The sequence below is a fragment of the Scyliorhinus torazame genome, chromosome 3 (assembly GCF_047496885.1).
Source record: "Scyliorhinus torazame isolate Kashiwa2021f chromosome 3, sScyTor2.1, whole genome shotgun sequence".
Taxonomy (NCBI): domain Eukaryota; kingdom Metazoa; phylum Chordata; class Chondrichthyes; order Carcharhiniformes; family Scyliorhinidae; genus Scyliorhinus; species Scyliorhinus torazame.
In genome coordinates, this window is record NC_092709.1 from 94,766,578 (window position 1) to 94,788,307 (window position 21,730).

Below are 21,730 nucleotides of genomic sequence, written 5' to 3' on the forward strand. Positions count from 1 at the left end.
TGAAAGATGAGTCATAGCCACAGAAACCCAGGGAAACTTGGTGCTAATGGCCACAGAAACCAAGGGGAAAGAATGCTAATGGCAGTCCCCAGAGAGAACAACAGATGTGAAAGGTCAAACAGCAGAGAAACTAACATCAGAGGGTGAACTGTAGATGTGGGGGGAGGGGAAGGGGGAAGCAAAGAGGAGAAAGGGTAAGGAAAGGTGGATAATATGGGGGGAGGGTTAATATATATTAAGAAAGAAAGAAATGGTAAAAGACAGTTAAAATGAAATGGGATGAATAAAATGGGTCGAGGTGGGGTAGAGCTAATCATCTGAAGTTGTTGAATTCGATGTTGAGACCGGAAGGCTGTAGCGTGCCTAACCGGAAGATGAGATGTTGTTCCTCCAGTTTGCGTTGAGCTTCACTCGAACATTGCAGCAGGCCAAGAACAGACATGTGGGCATGGGAGCAGAGTCTTGTGTTAAAATGGTAAGCAACAGGCAGGTCTGGGTCCTGAATGCGCACAGACCAAAGATGCTCAGCAAAGCAATCACCCAGTCTGCGTTTGGTCTCTCCGATATAGAGGAGACCGCAGTGCCATTGATATCCTCTTCTAACAAGAGTTATTCAGGTGGCCTCGCACACAACCCTCTTGTCACTCCCAGAGAGCCCAACTGCAAAAGTAAATGAGACATGTAGAGCAGAAGTTGTTTTCCTGGGGATTGAGCAAGATCAGTGAGGGGATGGGATGTTGAAGGAGGTGTTGAAAAATAAGTGGAGAGGGTTGACCAAGAAAGATGAAAGAAATGGATGCTTCTGGAACATCTGAAGAATTGGAGATTTGTGTGAAGAATTGGGGGAAAGAGCGTGGCAGTAGTTTATAAAAGGGAAAATTAAATTGGAGCCTGCCTAAAACAGTCCATTTATGATGATTCCAGAGTATTTAAAATGCGGGACATGTCTCTGAACTCCCCCATGGAGACACATTTTACCTCGGATTGATGCTCATTTTAAATTTGATTTCTGTGGTTGAAGTGGTTTCCGCATCATCTGATTTCATTGGAAAAAGACTGTTAAAAATAAATGAGTTTTTCTGGAGCTCTGTTGATAGTCTCATCTGTGTTGGGTGTTTGTGTACACTAGTGAATCCAGAATCTAATTGACCCATAAACATCAAACTTTATTAATAAAGTGCAAGAGATTTCTCCGGACCATAAGACATAGGAGCAGAATTAGGCCATTCGACCCATCTGCTCCTCCATTCAATCTTGGCTGATATGTTTCTGATCCCACTATTGCAGGTGCTGCCTGTCCTGCAGCCGCTGGCTAGTCCCCCTGTTCCTTCCCGGGACCGTCCTCCAACCGCTGCCGGCCATCCTGGTGTGGTCCTTGAAGAGGCCAGGAATGTCTGACTGCCCCAGGATGTAGCTGTCGTGCACACTCCCTGGGAAGCGTGCACCCATGTGCATGATCTGCATGTGGTGGTAACACACAGGTTGGATATTCAGGAAGTGGAAGCCCTTCCTGTTAATGTAGAGCACTCCCAGCTGGCCTGGTGCGCGCAATGCAACATGTGTGCAGTCTTATAAGCCCCTGGACCAGGGGCATCCCTGCTGCGCGGGCATCTTGTTGTGCTTGGCACATTGCAAAGTTGATGTAGTTTTCATCCCAGGCAAACAGGGCTTCCGTGACCTGTCGGATGCACCTGTGGGCTGCGAGATGCCACACAGGTCCCCACTCCAGCCCTGAAATGATCCCGAGGCGTAAAAGGCAGGATGACCTTGACAGTCACGGATAGCGGGTGTCCTCCATGTGGTGCCAAGTTCGCAAGGACATGGCACAGGTGCCGCACTGTCTCCTTGTTGAGGCGGAGTCTCCTGCAGCACGCGCTGTCTGCCATCTGCTCGAACGACCAGCGACACTTGTGAACCCTGGGCCAAAGCGGGTCTCCCCCTCTAGGTCTCACCCTGGCCTGAAGGCCGGCCAAGTCCTCAAAGGGTGTGGGCGGGAAGCGACACATGGGCCGCCGCCATGAGCCTCTGCAGGCGCTGCTGTTGTCGCTGTCTCTGGCGCCTGGCCGCTCGGCCTACCAGCAGCACCACTAGGGAGAGCTCTGCGGGGTCCGAAATACCATCCATACCGTTCAATATCTGTAAGGAATTGGGAGAGGTTGCTAGACTGACAAATGGTGACCCTCCATTCCCCTATTGATTGCCCTCCCCCACCCAAGCAAACCCAGCTGCTGCGGGCCCCCCCTCAATGGACCCCAGACCCTGTACCCATGACACCCGCACATAACGTTACCTGGACCGGGTGCTGGCCCCCTCCCCGTTGCACTCACCCACCCTCCGGCTGTGGGCATGTCCCCGCTGCTGGGGCCCATCCCCTGGGTGTTCAGATCTCAGCTGCTGCTGGTAGGCCGGGTGTGTGTGTGGTGTTGCCTCCCACAGTATCCAGGCATCACGGTCTGATTGGGATGCTAGGTGATGCTCCCACATGCTACATGGCCTGCCCACCCACAGGAATCCACTTGGGTTGTGTGAAATGCTCACTTAACCACAATAGCCAATTCAGCAATAGCCTTCAGCCGCACGGCCAGAGGCACAGCAGTCGGTGTGTGTCAGGGGTGGTTGGTGTGGCAGACGGGCAGGGGCAAGGTTTGCCCCTGAGCGGATGCACATGATCCAGGGGTTGACATGACGGAGCAGGGCATGGTTGACCCCCCCAGTGGCCCAACCCCAGCCGAGGGTACTTCCCCACCCGAGGATGCCTCCCCACCCCCTGCCGAGCACTGGGGCAGCAAGCCCAGTGCCCCCGGTCTCTGCCTGTAACCAAAGGTAGCTACTCACCTCCTCGGCTCCCTGCAGAAGCCCTTCCGCCAGGTTCACATTTTTAAAAAGGAATATCAATGGGCGCCAGCGTGACCACTTGCTGGTGAGGCCGATGAATGATGGGAGGCCATAGGTTAACGGGTGGCTCCCGTTAATTGTATGGAAATGGAGCTTAAGTGGTGATTATTGGCTTCTAGCCATATTACAACGGGATCCTGATTTCGCCTACGGGAGTGGCATACCATTTGACGGCAGCACAGTTCTCGTTTTTAGCCCCTCCCACTATTCACCGGCATCGTTGCGCTCAACCTATCTCTTACAGAAGTTGATCATTTCTGCACCTGAGAGTCCATTTGATGGATTTAATCAAAAGAAAATCCGACTTCTTTCTGGGCGGGATTAGCAGGGATCTACCAGCGGTGACCTGTCCCGATTCAGGCAGAACGTACGGTAAATCACGGCCACCATCTCTGTGCTGAATCTTTAAACTGTAAAGACATAGGGTGGGGTGATGCCGGAGTGGTTTGCGCCGCTCTTGGAACCGGCTTCGGGCCATCGCGCCAAATGCGGGAGAATCCCACCCATAGGGTCCTGAATTTGTTAAAGAGAAAGGAGCTTATTACTGTTTCATTGGCAGCTTTCCAGACTATTGTTTTAGCAGCTTGGGTGCTGTATTAAAGAGAGTTTTAAAAAATGGTTACTCTGGTCACATGATCTCTTTCCCCTTAAAGACTTCAGAAGACATTCACTTAGCTGATGCCTGAACCATTGTCTCATGGCCTATAATGTCCCAGTCATTAGCTTCTGAATGATTCATTACCCATTTTGATTAAATAGGAAAAACATTTTTCCATATAACTATTCTTTTGGTACACAATTCACATGCGAGAATGCCTTATGGAAATCTGAGTTGTGTACAGTTTTAATAAATCTTTTGAAGCAATTTTTGACATCAGGTGTGAAATTCCATAGAAGAATGTCACGGCATGTCTGAATTGTAATTCACATTGGAACTTTCCAGAAATTGGTCAACTTGCAAAAACAGATGTCAGATGACTTGGCAGCTGTTATAACCTGCCTGCTTACCATTGGCTGGGGACTAATGACAATCCCACAATCCTGTGGGAGTATGAGCTTCCCCAAAGAGGGGGGCGGAGAAACCATTAGTAAACTCCAAGTATAAATAAAGCTGGCCAGTTTGGAAACAGCAGGAAGGAGTGTGCAGCAAGGGAAGTTGCTGCTGCTGTTTTATATATATATATATATATATATATATATGTATATATATATATAGAAATATATATATGTGTTATTGTAAATAATTGTTATTACTTTTTATCCTTAAACTCGTGCTGGATTCTTTGTGGCCCTTACAAAACTGGCGACGAGGGTTAAAGTGAATAGCTGTCTACACTGCTGAAGCCACCTCCCTGGATTTCTGTTGGATACAGGTTGGAAGTTGTTTTCTATTATACCATGCCTCTGTACGGACGTTTGGATGTTTTTGATGCTGCGCTGGAAAGCTGGAACCAGTACACACAACGGATGCGTTACTATTTCCGGGCAAACAATATCACCGAAAACGAGCGCCAGGTGGTCATATTGCTCACCGCCTGCGGCCCGCATACGTTTGGGGTGATTAGGAGCCTTACGTACCCAGCTGCGCCGGACATCAAAACGTTTGATGAACTTGTGCATATAGTGGAGCAACATTTTAACCCAACCCCGTCCACGATAGTCCAGCGTTACCGGTTTAATACCGCTGAGAGGACCCCTGGAGAATCCCTTGCCGATTTTCTATCCAGGCTACGCAGGATTGCGGAGTACTGTGACTGTTGAGACCTTGTCAGAAATGTTACGCGACCGTTTGGTTTGCGGTATTAACAATGCGGCCACCCAGAGAAAGTTGTTAGCGGAGCCAACATTGACTTTTCAACAGGCCATTCAAATAGTATTGTCCCGAGAGAGCGCAGAACGAGGAGTGCAGGAGCTACAGGGAATGGAAGTGCATGCCTTGGGGCGCAACCCCATCCGTCCGAAAACGTCTCCCCGCGCTCCTGCGGTACCTTGGGCGAGGCGACGTCCGGACCGACGCCTGTGGCTGTCGGACATTCCTCCCCGAAGGGAGCCTTCTCCAGAACCAATGGATGAGGAGCCATGTCCGTGTCAAACTTGTAGGTGCCGACCCCGTCGCGGATGCCTGTCCTGGGGGCGCCAGAGGCGCCGTCGTTCCGACCGAAACTGGGACCAGCCCAGTGGCCGTAACTGGGACCAGCCCAGGGGCAGTACCTTCCATGTGGATGAACCTGGGGCGACTACTCCTGAGGACGTGGAGACGGAGGACGACTGCCTGCAGCTGCGTTGTGTGGCAGCTCCCCGTGTGGCCCCCATTAAGGTGACAGTACGGATCAATGGTCACCCGCTTGAGATGGAGTTGGACACTGGCGCAGCGGTCTCCGTGATCGCCCAGAGGACATTCGACCGCATCAAGCAGGGTATACAGACCCTTACATTAACTGACTCACAGGCCAGGTTGGCCACCTACACGGGGGAACCACTGGACATTGCAGGAACTACATTGAGCTCTGTTGTTTATGGATGCCAGGAGGGGCGTTTCCCACTTATCGTGGTGCGCGGCCATGGGCCCAGCCTGTTGGGTCGGGACTGGTTGCACCATTTGCTGTTACAATGGCAGCACATCCTCCAAACAGTTTATGAAGGGTTGACTGAGGTGCTAGGACAATACCCAGATGTATTCCAGCCTGGTTTGGGGAAAATAAAAGGGGCCGTAGCCCGTATCCAAGTCTAACCAGGAGCCACGCCGCGCTATTTCCGGGCGCGCCCGGTGCCTTACGCCTTGCTCGAGAAGGTAGAAGGGGAGCTCACTCGTTTGGAGAGTTTGGGTATTATCAGGCCCGTCCGTTTTGCTGACTGGGCAGCACCAATTGTACCTGTAATGAAGCCAGATGCCACAGTTCGCTTGTGTGGCGACTATAAACTTACAGTGAATACGGCTTCCCGACTCAACCGATATCCAATGCCTCGCATAGAGGATCTCTACGCGAAACTTGCAGGTGGACTCTCGTTCACAAAATTAGATATGGCTCACGCCTACGTGCAGTTGGAGCTGGACCCTGCCTCCCGACCATATGTAACGATTAATACACACCGGAGCCTGTATGAATATACACGGTTGCCCTTTGGAGTATCCTCTGCCTGTGCTATTTTTCAACGTGTTATGGAGGGCATTTTGAGAGGTTTACCGCGTGTCGCTGTCTACTTAGATGACGTTTTGATTCCACGGACGTCGGAGCAGGAACATTTGGAAAATCTGGAGACTGTCCTTAGACGCTTTTCGGAGGCTGGAGTCCGTTTACATTGCACAAAGTTCGTATTTCAGGCAAAGGAAGTAGTCTACCTTGGTTTTCGGGTGGACCGCGAAGGTTTGCACCCCGTCGCAGAGAAGGTGCGTGCAATTCAACAGACCCCCGCCCCGACTGACACTTCGCATCTTTGTTCTTTTCTCGGTCTCGTAAACTATTACGGGAAGTTTCTCCCCAATCTGGCAACTACGCTGGCCCCTTTGCACCTTCTGCTAAAGAAAAATCACACCTGGGTTTGGGGTCAGCTGCAAGAAACCGCTTTCCGGCGGGTAAAGCAACAATTGTCGTCGTCTGGGTTACTAACCCACTATGATCCTGGAAAGCCTTTGCTCGTCACATGTGATGCATCCCCGAATGGTATGGGGCCGTCCTGTCCCACAAGATGAAGAACGGGGCCGAGCGACCGATAGCTTTCGCCTCCCACACATTGACTGCAGCGGAGAAAAAGTACGCGCAGATCGAGAAGAAGGGCCTGGCAGTGGTTTTTGCGGTGAAACGCTTTCACCAGTACGTGTATGGCTGCCATTTCACTATCGTGACTGATCATAAGCCTCTGCTGGGACTTTTCAGAGAGGATAAGCCAATACCGCCCATTGCTTCCGCACGGATCCAGCGCTGGGCTTTGTTGTTTGCTGCATACGAATATTCTCTGGAGCACAAACCAGGTACGCAGATAGCAAATACCGACGCACTGAGCCGATTGCCTTTATCGACCGGCCCCATGTCGACCCCCACGACCGGTGAGGTGGTTGCAACCCTAAATTTTATGGACACCTTGACCCAGACGGAGCCAGTCCTGTCAAAGGTACGGCACATAGACATGTATGGTGGGCAGCATAGACAGCTCCCAGGCGAGTTGAGGGCATTTTCCTCCAAGCTGTCAGAATTCAGCGTGGAAGACGGCATCCTCTTGTGGGGGACGCGTGTGATTGTCCCGGAAAAAGGCCAGGAGCTGATACTAACAGACTTGCACAATGGTCATCCAGGTATGACCAAAATGAAAATGTTGGCCCGGAGTTATGTCTGGTGGCCAGGCCTCGACACCGACATTGAGAAGGTGGCCCAAAACTGCTCCATTTGCCAGGAGCATCAGAAGCTTCCGCCGGCCGCACCCCTACATCACTGGGAATGGCCAGGGCGGCCTTGGGCACGCTTGCATGCAGATTTCGCAGGCCCTTTTCAAGGATCCATGTTCCTTCTACTAATTGACGCCCAGTCCAAATGGCTAGAGGTGCATAAGATGCAGGGGACAACCTCCTGCGCAACAATTGAAAAGATGCGTTTGTCGTTTAGTACGCATGGCCTCCCCGAGGTGCTGGTCACGGATAACAGCACTCCATTCACGAGTGAGGAGTTTGCGAGGTTCACGAAGATGAACGGCATCCGCCATATCCGCACTGCCCCTTACCACCCGGCTTCAAATGGGTTGGCAGAGTGCAGACATTCAAAAGAGGCCTAAAGAAGCAGTCTTCCGGATCAGTGGACACGAGACTGGCTCGCTTTTTGTTTACGTTTAGGACCAACACCCATGCGGTGACTGGGGTAGCTCCCGCAGAACTCCTAATGGGCCGGAGACTTCGCACCCACCTGAGTATGGTTTTTCCGGACATTGGCGCAAAAGTACGCCGCACACAAGAACGGCAGGGATAGGGATTTTCTCCGCATCGGCCGATTCGACAGTTTGCGCCCGGTGACCCAGTGTTCGTTTGGAATTTTGCTGGTGGTGCCCAGTGGGTTCCTGGTGTAATCTTTCGCCAAACGGGCCCTATATCTTACCAGGTGCAAGCCCAGGGTCGCCTCCAGCGCAAACATGTAGACCACGTTCGGACCAGAAGACTATCCCCTCAAAAGATTCCCCGCCCCCGGAGCTCATTTTTACAGCCGCAGAGACCAGAGACAAGGGAAGGTAGTCCTCACAATCTTCCACTGGTGCCTCACTCGAAGCCTGCGCAGGTCGTTACAGAACCGAATGGAGATAGAGACGCTGACATGATGGAGGCAGCAGACTCTGACTCCGAGATGGAGACACAGGATGCATCAGAGGGGGAATCCTCGGGTCCACGGGCCGTGGATGTACAACCGTTGCGCCGTTCATCACGGAAGCGCCGGTCTCCGTCTCGTTACACGCCGCCTGATCCAGCGCCGCGTGCAAATGGTGTCCGGCCTGCGGCAAAACGAGTCCGACGCCCTCCTTCGCCAGGATCTTCGGTGGATTCCTTGGACTTTGGGGGGAGGGATGTTATAATCTACCTGCTTACCATTGGCTGGGGACTAATGACAATCCCACAATCCCGTGGGAGTATGAGCTTCCCCAATGAGGGGGGGGCGGAGAAACCATTAGTAAACTCCAAGTATAAATAAAGCTGGCCAGTTTGGAAACAGCAGGAAGGAGTGTGCAGCAAGGGAAGTTGCTGCTGCTGTTTTTTATATATATATATATATATATATATGTGTTATTACTTTGTATCCTTAAACTCGTGCTGATTCTTCGTGGCCCTTACAAAAGCAGCCATATTTGCTTGCTTTTTAAAAGTCCTTTTTAAACAGTTCAATATATGTTTGAACAGCCAATTGAATTACAGATTGATGTCATTCATGGACAAGACATCATCGCGACTATTTTTATATGTATGCTTTTATTTATATATATTTTATGCATATGTATCTAAAGCTCGCACACAGTAGGACAGCAGGCACTTCAATTAGGAGATTAAGTAAATTCTGTCACAGGGTCATCTGACTATTGGTCCCTGCATGTTTTTAATCATTCACTGAATCCTGCCCAGTACTGTTTGATAAGAAGGCATGTTTATAGATCTGTAGATGATTGCAACTCGGGACTAGGATTCCAACACCTTTGCAGCATTCTCGCAACCCTGAAGTCTGGATGGAGTACAGTGTGATATCCTATAATAATGTAATCTTTATTGTCACAAGTAGGCTTACGTTAACACTGCAATGAAGTTACTGTGAAAAGCCCCTAGTCGCCACATTCCGGCACCTGTTCGGGTACACAGGGCGAATTCAGAATGTCCAGTTTACCTATTAGCACACCTTTCGTGACTTGTGGGAAGAAACCGGAGCACCCGGAGGAAACCCACTCAGACACAGTGAGAACGTACAGACTCCGCACAGACATTGACCCAGCCGGGAATCGAACCTGGGAACCTGGCACTGTGAAGCCATAGTGCTAACCACTGTGCTAAATCAACCCTTGTGTAATAACCTGACGTAGTTACTTCAGTTGAGTATTTAATATTTTTGTTTGGTTCACCTTTGTGCAATTACATGAGAACTACGGGGTGGGATTCTCTCAGCCCAGGCCGGGCCGGAGAATCGCCGGGACGGGCACAAATCGCACGCTGCCGCCCGACACCGGTCTGCCGATTCTCTGAAGAACGGCACCGGTCCGGCGATTCTCGGCCTGGGATGGGCCGAGCGGCCGTACAAAAAAAACGCCGGCGCTGTTCTAACCTGGTCTTACCCGGCGGGACCTCTGAGTGAACGGATCCAGGGATGGCCTGGTTGGGGGGAAGGAGGGTCCGACCCCTGGGGGGGGCCTCCGCTGTGGGCTGGCCTGCGATCAGGGCCTACCAATCGGCGGGCCGGCCTCTCGGGCTGGGGGCCTCTTTTGTTCTGCGCCGGCCCCTGTAGCCCTACGCCATGTTGCGTCGGGCCCGGCACGGAGAAGGGAGCTACTGCGCATGCACGGCAATTGCGCCGGTCACACTGCGCTGCGCGCGTTGGTGCCGGTCCCGCTGTGCATGCGCAGGCCCGCGGCGCCCATCTGACGCAATGATTGGCAGCTGGGTCACTCCAGTGCCGTGCTGGTCCCCTGTAGGGGTCAGAATTGCTGCTCCTGAAGGCATGTTGACACCGTCGGGAAACGCGACGGCGTTTACGACGGCGTCAACACTTAGCCTCAGGATCAGAGAATCCCACCCAAGGATCTTGGAAAGCAATGAAAAAGGTTGAAGCTTATTTAACCTATTGACACACAGAATCTTTACAGTGCAGAAGGAGGCAATTTGACCCCCCATTGAGCCCGCACTTGCTTTCTGAAACAGCGTTCTACCTAGTGATACCAATCAATCCAGTCGAAACGGTAGTTAACAAGAACTGTGGTTTTAATCAGCTAGAATGTGCCCACCAGTAGCTCCTCCCGCACTGAGAGGCTGTCCCGGATCGATGGGTTATATACCTTCTCAGAGGGGCGGAGCCACAGGCGGAGCCAACAACAACATCAACACAACAACAGTAACAGTGAGTAAATACAATAATATATACAACAGCCATACGTGGCTCACCACATTCACCCCCTGTTAAAAAGAAGTCCGGCAGGAGTGAAGTGGACTCACAGGTTCAGTCTCACAGGAGGGCGTATTGTCCGCTGTGAACGTCGCAGTGTAGGCGCTGGCGTTGAGACCTTCGACTCCGGGAGCACGTCGTCCTCACAACAGGGTCCCGGACAGAGTGACGGCGCAGGGGCGGTGCTAATGGACCCCGGATGAGTTGATGGGGTAGATGGGGAGGTAGAAGGAAGCGGTGAGGTGATGGTGGATGCAGGGGTACCAGTTGATGGGGTAGATGGGGAGGTAGAAGGAAGCGGTGAGGTGATGGTGGGCACAGGGGTACCCGTGGGGGCCAGGTCCCTGAGGGAGACTGTGTCCTGCTGCCCGTCGCGGTGTGTCACGTATGCGTACTGACGGTTCTCATGGAGGAGGTGAAGCCTCTCGACCAAGGGTCGGCCTTATGGCTCCTCGCGTGCTTCTGGAGGAGTACCGGTCCAGGAATCGTGAGCCAGGTAGGAAGCGAGACCCCGGCGATCGACGTCCTGGGAGAGACAAATAGGCGGTCGTGAGGGGTCTCGTTAGTGGCAGTACACAACAGTGACCGGATGGAGTGGAGCGCGTCAGGGAGGACCTCCTGCCAGCAGGCGACTGGGAGACTTCTAGGCCATCGGGCCAGAAAGACGGCCTTCCAGACCGTAGCATTCTCCCTCTCCACCTGCCCGTTTCCCCTGGGGTTGTAGCTGATGGTCCTGCTCGAGGCGATGCCCTTACTGAGCAGGTACTGACGCAGCTCATTGCTCATAAATGAGGACCCCGATCGCTGTGAATATAAGTGGGGAAACTGAACAGGGTGAAGATGCTGCGCAGGGCCTTGATGACTGTGGCAGAGGTCATGTCAGGGCATGGGATGGCGAAAGGAAAACGTGAGAACTCATCAACAACGTACACGTTACGATCAGTGGAGGGGAGTGGCCCTTTGAAATCCATACTGAGGCGTTCAAAAGGGCGGTAGGCCTTCACCAGGTGGGCCTTGTCTGGCCGATAGAAGTGCGGCTTGCACTCCGCACAGACTTGGCAGTCCCTGGTCATGGCCCTGACCTCCCCTGTGGAGCAGGGCAGGTTGCGGGCCTTGACAAAGTGGAGAAGCCGGGTGACCCCCGGGTGACCGAGGTCGTTGTGGATAGCCCATAACCGGTCAGCCTGCGCGTTGGCGCAGGTGCCACGGGACAGGGCATCTGGGGGCTCATTGAGCTTCCCAGGACGATACAAGATGTCGTAGTTATAGGTGGAGAGCTCGATCCTCCACCGCAAAACCTTGTTCTTAATTTTGCCCCGCTGCTTGTTGTTGAACATGAAGGCAACCGATCGTTGGTCTGTGAGGAGAGCGAATCTCCTGCCGGCCAAGTAATGCCTCCAGTGCCGCACAGTTTCCAGAATGGCTTGCGTCTCCTTTTCAACAGAGGAGTGTCAAATTTCGGAGGCATGGAGGGTACGGGAAAAAAAGACGACAGGCCTCCCTGCCTGGTTAAGAGTGGCTGCCAGGGCAAAGTCAGACGCATCGCTTTCCACCTGGAACGGGATGGATTCGTCCATGGCGTGCATCGTGGCCTTGGCAATTTCGGATCTGATGCGGTTGAAGGCCAGGCGGGCCTCAGCCGTCAGGGGAAAAGTGGTGGACTTAATGAGTGGGCGGGCTTTGTCCGCGTAGTTGGGGACCCACTGGGCATAGTAGGAGAAGAGCCCCAAGCACCTTTTCAGGGCAGTGGGGGAGGGGGAGTTGCAGGAGGGGGTGCATGCGTTTGGGGTCCGTTTTCCACGACATAGCCAAGGATGGCTAGCCGGGTTGTGCGGAAAACGCATTTCTCCTTATTATGTGTCAAATTAAGGAGTCGGGCGGTGCGGAGGAATTTTTGAAGGTTGCCGTCGTGGTGCTGCAGGTCATGGCCGCAGATGGTAACATTATCCAAGTACGGGAACGTGGCCCGCAGCCCGTACTGGTCGACCATTCGGTCCATCGTTCGTTGGAAGACCGAAACCGCGTTGGTGACGCCGAAGGGGACCCTGAGGAAATGGAAGAGACGGCCATCTGCCTCAAAGGCAGTGTATTGGCGGTCCTCCCGCCGGATAGGGAGCTGGTGGTACGTGGACTTCCAGTCCACCATACTGCGCAATCTGATTGACCATGTCAGATGTGCGCGGGAGGGGGTACGCATCAACCTGTGTACTGGTTGATCGTCTGACTGTAGTCGATGACCATCCAATGTTTCTCCCCGGTCCTGACGACCACCACTTGTGCTTTCCAGGGGCTATTACTGGCCTCAATGATCCCTTCCCTCAGGAGTCGCTGGACCTGGGGCAGCACGGTAGCATTGTGGATAGCACAATTGCTTCACAGCTCCAGGGTCCCAGGTTCGATTCCGGCTTGGGTCACTGTCTGTGCGGAGTCTGCACATCCTCCCCGTGTGTGCGTGGGTTTCCTCTGGGTGCTCCGGTTTCCTCCCACAGTCCAAAGATGTGCAGGTTAGGTGGATTGGCCATGCTAAATTGCCCTTAGTGTCCAGAGTTGCCCTTAGTGTTGGGTGGGGTTGCTGGGTTGTGGGGATAGGGTGGAGGTGTTGGCCTTGGGTGGGGTGCTCTTTCCAAGAGCTGGTGCGGACTCGATGGGCCGAATGGCCTCCTTCTGCACTGTAAATTCTATGACTTCTGACCTGATGAAGGTCTTGTCATGAACACTGTACCGTCTGCTCCGGGTGGCGACGGGCTTACAGTCTGGGGTGAGGTTCACGAAGAGCGAGAGAGGGGTGACCTTCAGGGTCGCGAGGCTACAGACGGTGAGAGGGTGCAGGGTTGCTCTGAACTTCAGAGTTAGACTACGGAGGTTGCACTGAAAGTCTAAACCCAGTAGGAGAGGGGCGCAGAGATGGGGGAGTACGTAGAGTTTGAAATAGGCATATTCGACGCCCTGTATTGCCAGGTTGGCGGTGCAGTACCCCCGGATCTGCACGGTGTGTGATCCGGAAGCTAGAAATATGACATGTGAGACGGGGAGGACCCGGAGGGAACAGCGCCTTACCATGTGCGGGTGGACAAAGCTATCCGTGCTCCTGGAGTCGAAGAGGCAGGACGTCTCCTGCCCGTTGAGGCTGATGGCCATCATCGAGCTTTGAAGATGGCAAAGCTGGGACTGGTCAAGTTGAATGGAGCTGAGTTGATGGCGATGAGTGTCGTGCTGGTCGCAAAATGGTGGCGTCGATGAAGTCGGACAAAATGGCGGCCCCCATGGATCGCACGCAGCGAGTGGAGTCGACGACGCCGGCCAAGTTGGCTGCTCCCACGGGTCGCACGCGGCGAGTGACGCGTCAGCAGAGGGCTCTCTGGGCAGGCACGATGCCACGCTGCGGGGTCTGTGAGTCTCAGACCGGACTTGACAGGCTTTTGGTTTTTGATTTTGATTTTTAGGCTTAGCTAGGCATATCTTAGCGTGTGCCTCTTCTTACCACACTCGTTACACGTGGAGTTGCGAGCCGGGCAACGCTGCCTGGGGTGCTGGCCCTGACCGCAAAAGTAACAGCATGGTCCTCCGGAACTGGACGGCTGCCGCGCGGCGCAGGAATGAGGCACGCCTGGGTCAGGTGATGGCTGCGCCTCCGACGTCCACGAGGATGCCGCGTGGTCGGATGGGAAGGCATTCAGGCTCTGGAAGGCCACTTCCAGTGATGTAGCCAGCTTCTCAGTTCCTCGAGGTCGAGGGCCCCCTTTTCTAGAAGCCGCTGCCGGATAAAGCTGGACCGGACACCTACCACATAGGTGTCCCGGGCCATCAGCTCCACGTGCTCGACCGCTGTGACAGTCCTGCAGTTACAACTGCGGATGAGTACTCTCAGTTCACGCAGATATTCAGCCAGAGACTCACCCTGGCGCTGACGCCGTGTGGTCAGGAGGTGTTGAGCGAGTACCTCGTTCACCGGCCTCACAAACTGTCGTTTGAGCAGTTCCACTGCCTCCGTGTATGAGGCCGCGTCTCTGATGAGTTGGAAAATCCTGTGGCTCACCCGGGCGTTGAGAAGACGCTGTTTAATTTCCTGGGAGACATTCGGCAGCGAAGGAGCTGAGGTAGGACTCGAAGCAATTGAGCCAATGCTCAAATATTGCCGTAGCCTCTGGTGCCTGCGGGTCAGGTTCGAGGCGTTCTGGTTTTAAAACGGCTTCCATCGTAAAAAAATCTAGCTGATTAAATTGATACCAATCAACCCAGTCGAAACGGTAGTTAACAAGAACTGTGGTTTTAATCAGCTAGAATGTGCCCACCAGTAGCTCCTCCCGCACTGAGAGGCTGTCCCGGATCGGTGGGTTATATACCTTCTCAGAGGGGCGGAGCCACAGGCGGAGCCAACAACAACATCAACACAACAACAGTAACAGTGAGTAAATACAATAATATATACAACAGCCATACGTGGCTCACCACGCCTAGTCCCACTTCCTTGCCTTTTTCCCGTAACCTTGCACATTCTTTTTCAGATAGAAATCCAACTCCCTTTTGAATATCTCCATCAATCATTCCCTCCAAAAGGCTAGGTGCAGCTACACTCCCATTGCCTCCACCGAAGCCAACCTAAACTTTCTCAGGGAGATTATTTGAAGCAAATGAAGCTTCCAAAAAGGTAAAACAAAGACAGCTATCACACATCTTCACATCATGTACAGAGTAATATATTACATTGCTCTGAAATGATTGTACTTATCACCTTCAGCCCTGCTTTCTGCGAATTAACAATAAGGTAACACTGATTGATGGCAATTGAGTCACCAGTCTGCTGTGAATGTCAAGCTTCACGTGAGGTTTCAGCGAGAATACCTATGTGCAAAGTCGATTACCCTTCATTGGTTTAAATTTGAATCTTCGCACCCCGCCCTCCTGCACCTTCCCAACCCCAATAGAAATGCAATTTCTTTGGCCTACCCTGCAAAGTTTTTTTAAAAATAATTTTTATTAAAGGTTGTCATAAAATATCAATAACAAAATGAGAAAGAAAAAAGAACCCAACAGGGTTAAGTACAGAACACAATCTATAAAAGCCTTCCCCCAAACCCCACCCCCCTGTACATAAATAATAAATTAACATTAACACCCCGACTTAACACAACATGTATATACACCCCCTCAGACCCTCCAGTGTAAATAACATAAACAAAAATAAAGTAAATCCCCCCCCCCACCCCCGAGCTGCTGCTGCCATTGACCAATGTCTATCGTTCTGCCAGAAAGTCTAAGAACGGTTGCCACCACCTAAAGAACCCTTGTACCGACCCTCTCAAGGCGAATTTCACCCTCTCCAATTTAATGAACCCTCCCATATCGCTGATCCTGGATTCCGCGCTTGGGGGCCTCGCATCTTTCCACTGAAGGAGAATCCTTCGCCGGGCTACCAGGGACGCAAAGGCCAGAATTCCGGCCTCTTTCGCCTCCTGCACTCCCGGCTCCTCTGCCTCCCCAAATCCTACCCTGCAAAGTTGAGCTTTACTTCCTGGAGTGTGCATAGTCATATCTTTCCTGCAAACTACCTAATGTGTCCATGTTTTTTTAGGAACATAAGGTGAGTAAAACAGGGTACAGTATTCCCAACATTATCTCACCGATGTGTTTCATCAGTAATTAAAATGGCCCCTTTTGGTATGTAATTGAATGCTGCAGAGAGTCATCATAAATCCCGGTGCGGGCAGCACGGTGGCACAGTGGTTAGCACTGCAGTCTCACGGCGCCAAGGTCCCAGGTTTAATCCCGGCTCTGGGTCACTGTCCATGTGGAGTTTGCACATTCTCCCCGTGTTTGCGTGGGTTTCGCCCCATACAATTTGAGGTACCCTCAATAATGACGCTTGGAAATTAAACTGTAAAGAAGGCTTTATTAGACTAATAACTATGCTAGAGCTAGAGACGAGAGCTGACTGTTACACAGACCATAAGGCAGCCCTTTATGTATGGCTCCCAGATGGGCGGAGCCAGAGGCGGAGTCCCCAGGGTTCCAAGCCCGGTCTTAAAGGGGACATCGCCTTACATGATAAGGCAGTAACCGTTCATCACACAATTGAAATAGGTGCAGGGTAGGTGGATTGACCACGCTAAAATTGTCCCTTAATTGGAAAAAATTAATTGGGTACTCCCAAAAAAAAATTTTTTTTAAATCCCGATGCACGTTTTGTTAGCGACAACTTCACTTTAACTGGAGACTTTCAGTCAAAAATTAACATCCAACTCTTTCTCCTTTTTCACTCTTGTCAGCGCATACAAGCACAGCTCTTGTTCCTGGTACTATTCTGCATTTTGCCTCCACTTTATGTTCCATTTTTCATTCTTTGGGACATTTACATAATATCTTCAAATCTACTTGAATATGTTCTATCTTTCCCACACTAGACACTGCATAGCTTGGTGTTGCCATCATATACTTACTGATCATACTCATTTCCATATCATTCATATTTCCATATCATTCACCTACAGTGTGCACAAAGATGGATGCAAAAAGACCCTTGTAAAACACCAGTACTCTCTGATCTCCAGGTGGGGATTTCGATTTATCATTGTTTCCTGCTTTCCATTGCTTAGTCAGTTTATGATCCAGATATTTTATCATTAACATTGTGTCCATAGCTGCAAACATAGTTAACCATGGCAACGTTGGAGGATCTGGTTACTGCTACTCAAAAGAGCTAGCGCATTTGATGGACATTTGTGATTTTAATAATGTCTAATGTCATTTCCCCAATATGGGCAGCTGCCGGTGAGATGTTTGAGTGGTATAAATGGAGGGGATTGGTATAAATGGAGGGGATTGGTATAAATGGAGAGGATTGGTATAAATGGAGGGGATTGGTATAAATGGAGGGGATTGGTATAAATGGAGAGGATTGGTATAAATGGAGGGGATTGGTATAAATGGAGAGGATTGGTATAAATGGAGGGGATTGGTATAAATGGAGGGGATTGGTATAAATGGAGGGGATTGGTATAAATGGAGGGGATTGGTATAAATGGAGGGGATTGGTATAAATGGAGGGGATTGGTATAAATGGAGGGGATTGGTATAAATGGAAGGGATTGGTATAAATGGAGGGGATTGGTATAAATGGAGGGGATTGGTATAAATGGAAGGGATTGGTATAAATGGAGGGGATTGGTATAAATGGAGATGATTGGTATAAATGGAGGGGATTGGTATAAATGGAGTGGATTGGTATAAATGGAAGGGATTGTATTACAGATCCAGTGTAATTTATTTTGTTGATTTAATATTTTGGAAGAGTTGGAGTGTATTTACTAGACCCGTGTACAATGTAAACAAAGAGGCAAAGCCTGTTTTATAATTTTCACCCCTTTTTTCAAGATTCACAATACTTAGATTCTATTGACTCCATCCATCTTCTGATTGAAATCGGAAGGCAGAAGCTATATTTGGTCATCCTTGAGCAATTAAGGATTCCTATGGAGTTAGTGAATCTAGCCCTTGAACTTGCTGTGGAAATTATTGACTTTGAGGCTGGTAACTGGCAATCTTTTGTGATGTACAATGTGTCCTAATTGCCAGTTAAATGATTATTTTTGTATTTTGTAATCTTGCACAGTTCGGCTTTCATTTCCCCGCTGCATGCGATGCAAGTAGCTGAGAGGTAAAAAGGCACAAATAGAAATATATATTGACTAATATTAGAAGGATATAGGCAGCTTGGTTTATGGACAGTTAATGCAATGTATTCCTCTCAGAATGTCCGTGCTTTAGCCACATTTCCTAAGTATCTTCCTGGCAGAGAATTGACTTCTTCAAACATCTGTTTTCATCCATGACACACCAAGGGAGAGCTGTCATATTGAAAACCACTGTTTCAATGCCACACAAGAAGTATCCAAATATAAAATACTATTCTGCCCACTTCCCCCACCACCCTGTTTTATTTATAGAAGGAATTGTTAAATGATGTTTTTGACCATACTTTGCTTCTACGTGTTCCCTTTCGTCATTGGCTGGCCCTCGATTTGAGGATTATTTCTAGTCGCGGGTTGCAGGTTCCTGTCATAGTTCCTCATACGATTGAACAGGTTGATTTCTGACTCCCAGATTCTCGAACACATGGAGCAGCACAGTCAATGAGGCAGTGGGAGCCGGAGAGCAGGATTTTCTTCCTTTTCTTTTATTCTCTGCCAATGTCGTTCACACTTTGGGATTCAGTGTGATACAGCATAAGACCATAAGACATAGGAGTGGAAGTAAGGCCATTCGGCCCATCGAGTCCACTCCACCATTCAACCATGGCTGACATGTTGTTGCCAATCTGAGCGATTGATAGCAAACTCCCTTCCAGTCACTAAGGTCAATGCTGCCGCTCTGCCAGGAGAGTTTCAGAGTGTACTTAAAGCTTTGGCCTCCCCTGGAATGTTGGCCAGTTGAGATTTGAGAGAAGCTGATGCTTCTCGTGAAATGCTGACTGGGTGACAAACCTGATTGTGCACTTAATGCGTTGATGGCGTGTATGGTGCATTAGAAAAGCTGGCTTCATTTTCTGTTTACCTTAAGTTTACTGTAAGTTGAACTTTGCCATTATATTCCAGAGGTCACTGTTGAATACAAGCACGGTTTTCCAGTAATCTCCATCATGCTGCCCTCCAGAAAAGAGCGTTGCCAGTTTCCGGTGAAGCCATTGCTGATGAATGTTGGCGACCTTCTTAAGGACTTGAAGAATGAGGATCGAGGCATCAACAGTGCTGCCATCTTTTCAGAAGGTGATTGTCATTCAGTACATTTGAAACCATCCTTTACACTGTCACAGATAGAGTTTATGTCTGTGCTCAAAGTACTTTTGTGTGGTGAAGTTAGTGTGTTTTCTTACCCTCAGAATGGTTTGTCCCAATTAATTTCCAACTTTTGTGAATTTAAAAATAAAGATTATTTGTTAACACACACTTACCCCGGAGGTTTAAAGCACAAATTATACACACACTATCGCACACACAGAGAAAAAAAGAAAATGACAACAATTTGAATGATTTTGGTCTCTTTTGTAGCAGGCCTGTAGTTCCTTAGCTGAATTGATGCTTTAGTTGGAGTGGAGATTCTTGTAAAGTAGCGGATTTCTCAGTAAGCTGCAAGGCTGGAACAGGTTTGGAGAGAATCCTTCCACTTTCAAGGTATAGATGTTTTACCCTGGCTGTGTAGTTGTCTTGCAGCTGTTCAGTGGCTTTACAGATGGTATCTGTTGAGGTGTATCTGATCTGAATAGTTTTAAGTATTCTTTTTAAAGAATAGGTAACAAACATGGTTGCCTTAATCATGTGACCAATTACGAGTTCAAAGTCCTTCTTCCAAAAAGATAACGGGCTGTTTTCTTTTTACATTTTTTTGGTTTTCATGCACAGGCACGTTGCCACGGTTTCTGTAATTGAGTGAGCCCAGTCAATTAAAAAATTATGCTTTTGAATTCCTTTCCCAAAAGATACTGGGGGAGAATTTCAGCTACATGGGCGGAAAATCCAGAAAGAATCAGGAAAAGCGATTCTTGCCGGTGAGGTCGCATTTCCCGATTTGCAACGCCCGTCACTGGTGACATCATGAGGTTCTCACTCAAAGGGGAAGAACCTTATTTTAATGGATTTTAAATTTTTTAATATCATTAACCAGCATTGAATTAACCCCCCATTGAATATTCAAACCTCATCCCATCTGCGAGGTTGACAACAGGTTTGAAAGATGAGATTCAGAGATTCAGTTGAGGGATCCCTCCAGGGGTGCAAAGGTATGTATAACCCCTGTGTATAGCCCCTTGGTGGGGGGGGGGGGGAACAGGTCCGGGCAGTGCCTGGCATAATGCCAACCTAGACCATGAGGGGGGGGGGAACTTGCAGGCATGGACGAGCGGCCAATGAGTGTGGGGGGGTTCCACTTCAGTGATGATGGGACACCGATCTCTGTGGAGTATGTTGAAGTAAGTGAACTGAGTATGTGCAGCCATCCTTGCTGGCTCTATCAGGCCCCACCCTGCCAGAGTGTTGGCGTAAACCCCACCCGCTCATTTTTGTTTGCTCCGAAAGGGGCAGCATGGCAGCACAGTGGTTAGCACTATGCCTTCACAGCACCCGTGTCCCAGATTCGATTCCCAGCTTGGGTCACTGTCTGTGCGGAGTCAATGTTCTCCCCGTGTCTGCATGGGTTTCCTCCGGGTGCTCCGGTTTCCTCCCACAAGTCCCGAAAAACGTGCTATTAGGTGAATTGGATATTCTGAATTCTCCCTCAGTGTACCCGAACAGGCGCCAGAATGTGGCGACTAGGGGATTTTCGCAATAATTTCATTGCAGTGTTAATGTAAACCTACTTGTGACAATAAAAATTATTATTATTATTAAGATTCCACTTGTTTCTATTATTAAGAGAAAAAACTGGGCTCTGCAGATGGAGAGCTCCACACCGGTTTTCAATCTGAGTCTGAAACTTTGAAAAAATATGGTAAGGTTGTGCCCATTGCCCAGGGTAAAGTAAAAAGGAGAGTTAGCTGATGTGTGATAGTCTGGTTCTGTTGACAGTTCATCCTTAACAAAGAGACTTATGAATTCCACAAGTGGCCATGATTGTTCATATTTTAATTACGTATTTGATTGGGTTTCAGGTCTGTCTGGAGCCAAAATTGACAGTCATTTGGTATGCTACTAGCCAACTTAAATGCTGCTGTGTCCACTTTAAAAATACAGCTTTAAAATTTGTAATATCTTCATGCCTGTACTGGCCATGACAACACACTAGCCCAGTAACTCTACTGTATTGTACGGCACTGGGCCGTTACACGGGCCGTTACACTAAAATGCTTTTTATTTTGGGGTGAACATGCGTTACAGAAAGTAACATTTGTGCCACAGAAGTGCCAGGCAATGATCATCTCCAACAAGAAAGAATCTAACCATTTCCCCTTGACAATCAGTGGCATTACCATCGCTGAATTGCTCACTACCAACATCCCGCGGGGGTTACCATTTTTTAAAAAAATAAATATTTTATTCAAAATTTTTGGTCAACCAACACAGTACATTGTGCATCCTTTACACAATATTATAACAACACAAATAACAATGACCTATTTTATAAACAAAAAATGAATAAATAATAACAAAAATGAAAACTAACCCTAATTGGCAACTGCCTTATCACAAGTAACACTCTCCAAAAATATAATTTAACAGTCCAATATATAATTA

At 49.7% G+C, this 21,730-nt stretch overlaps 1 protein-coding gene across 1 annotated transcript in view; it reads left to right on the plus strand.

Moving 5' to 3' along the window:
• LOC140408585 (calcium uniporter regulatory subunit MCUb, mitochondrial-like) overlaps positions 1 to 21,730 on the plus strand; it is a 231,176-nt gene that overhangs the window by 160,883 nt on the left and 48,563 nt on the right. Inside the window, exon 3 of the mRNA XM_072495999.1 lies at positions 19,100 to 19,270. Coding sequence (XP_072352100.1) covers positions 19,100 to 19,270 — 171 coding nt within the window. The remainder of the gene's footprint in view (positions 1 to 19,099; positions 19,271 to 21,730) is intronic.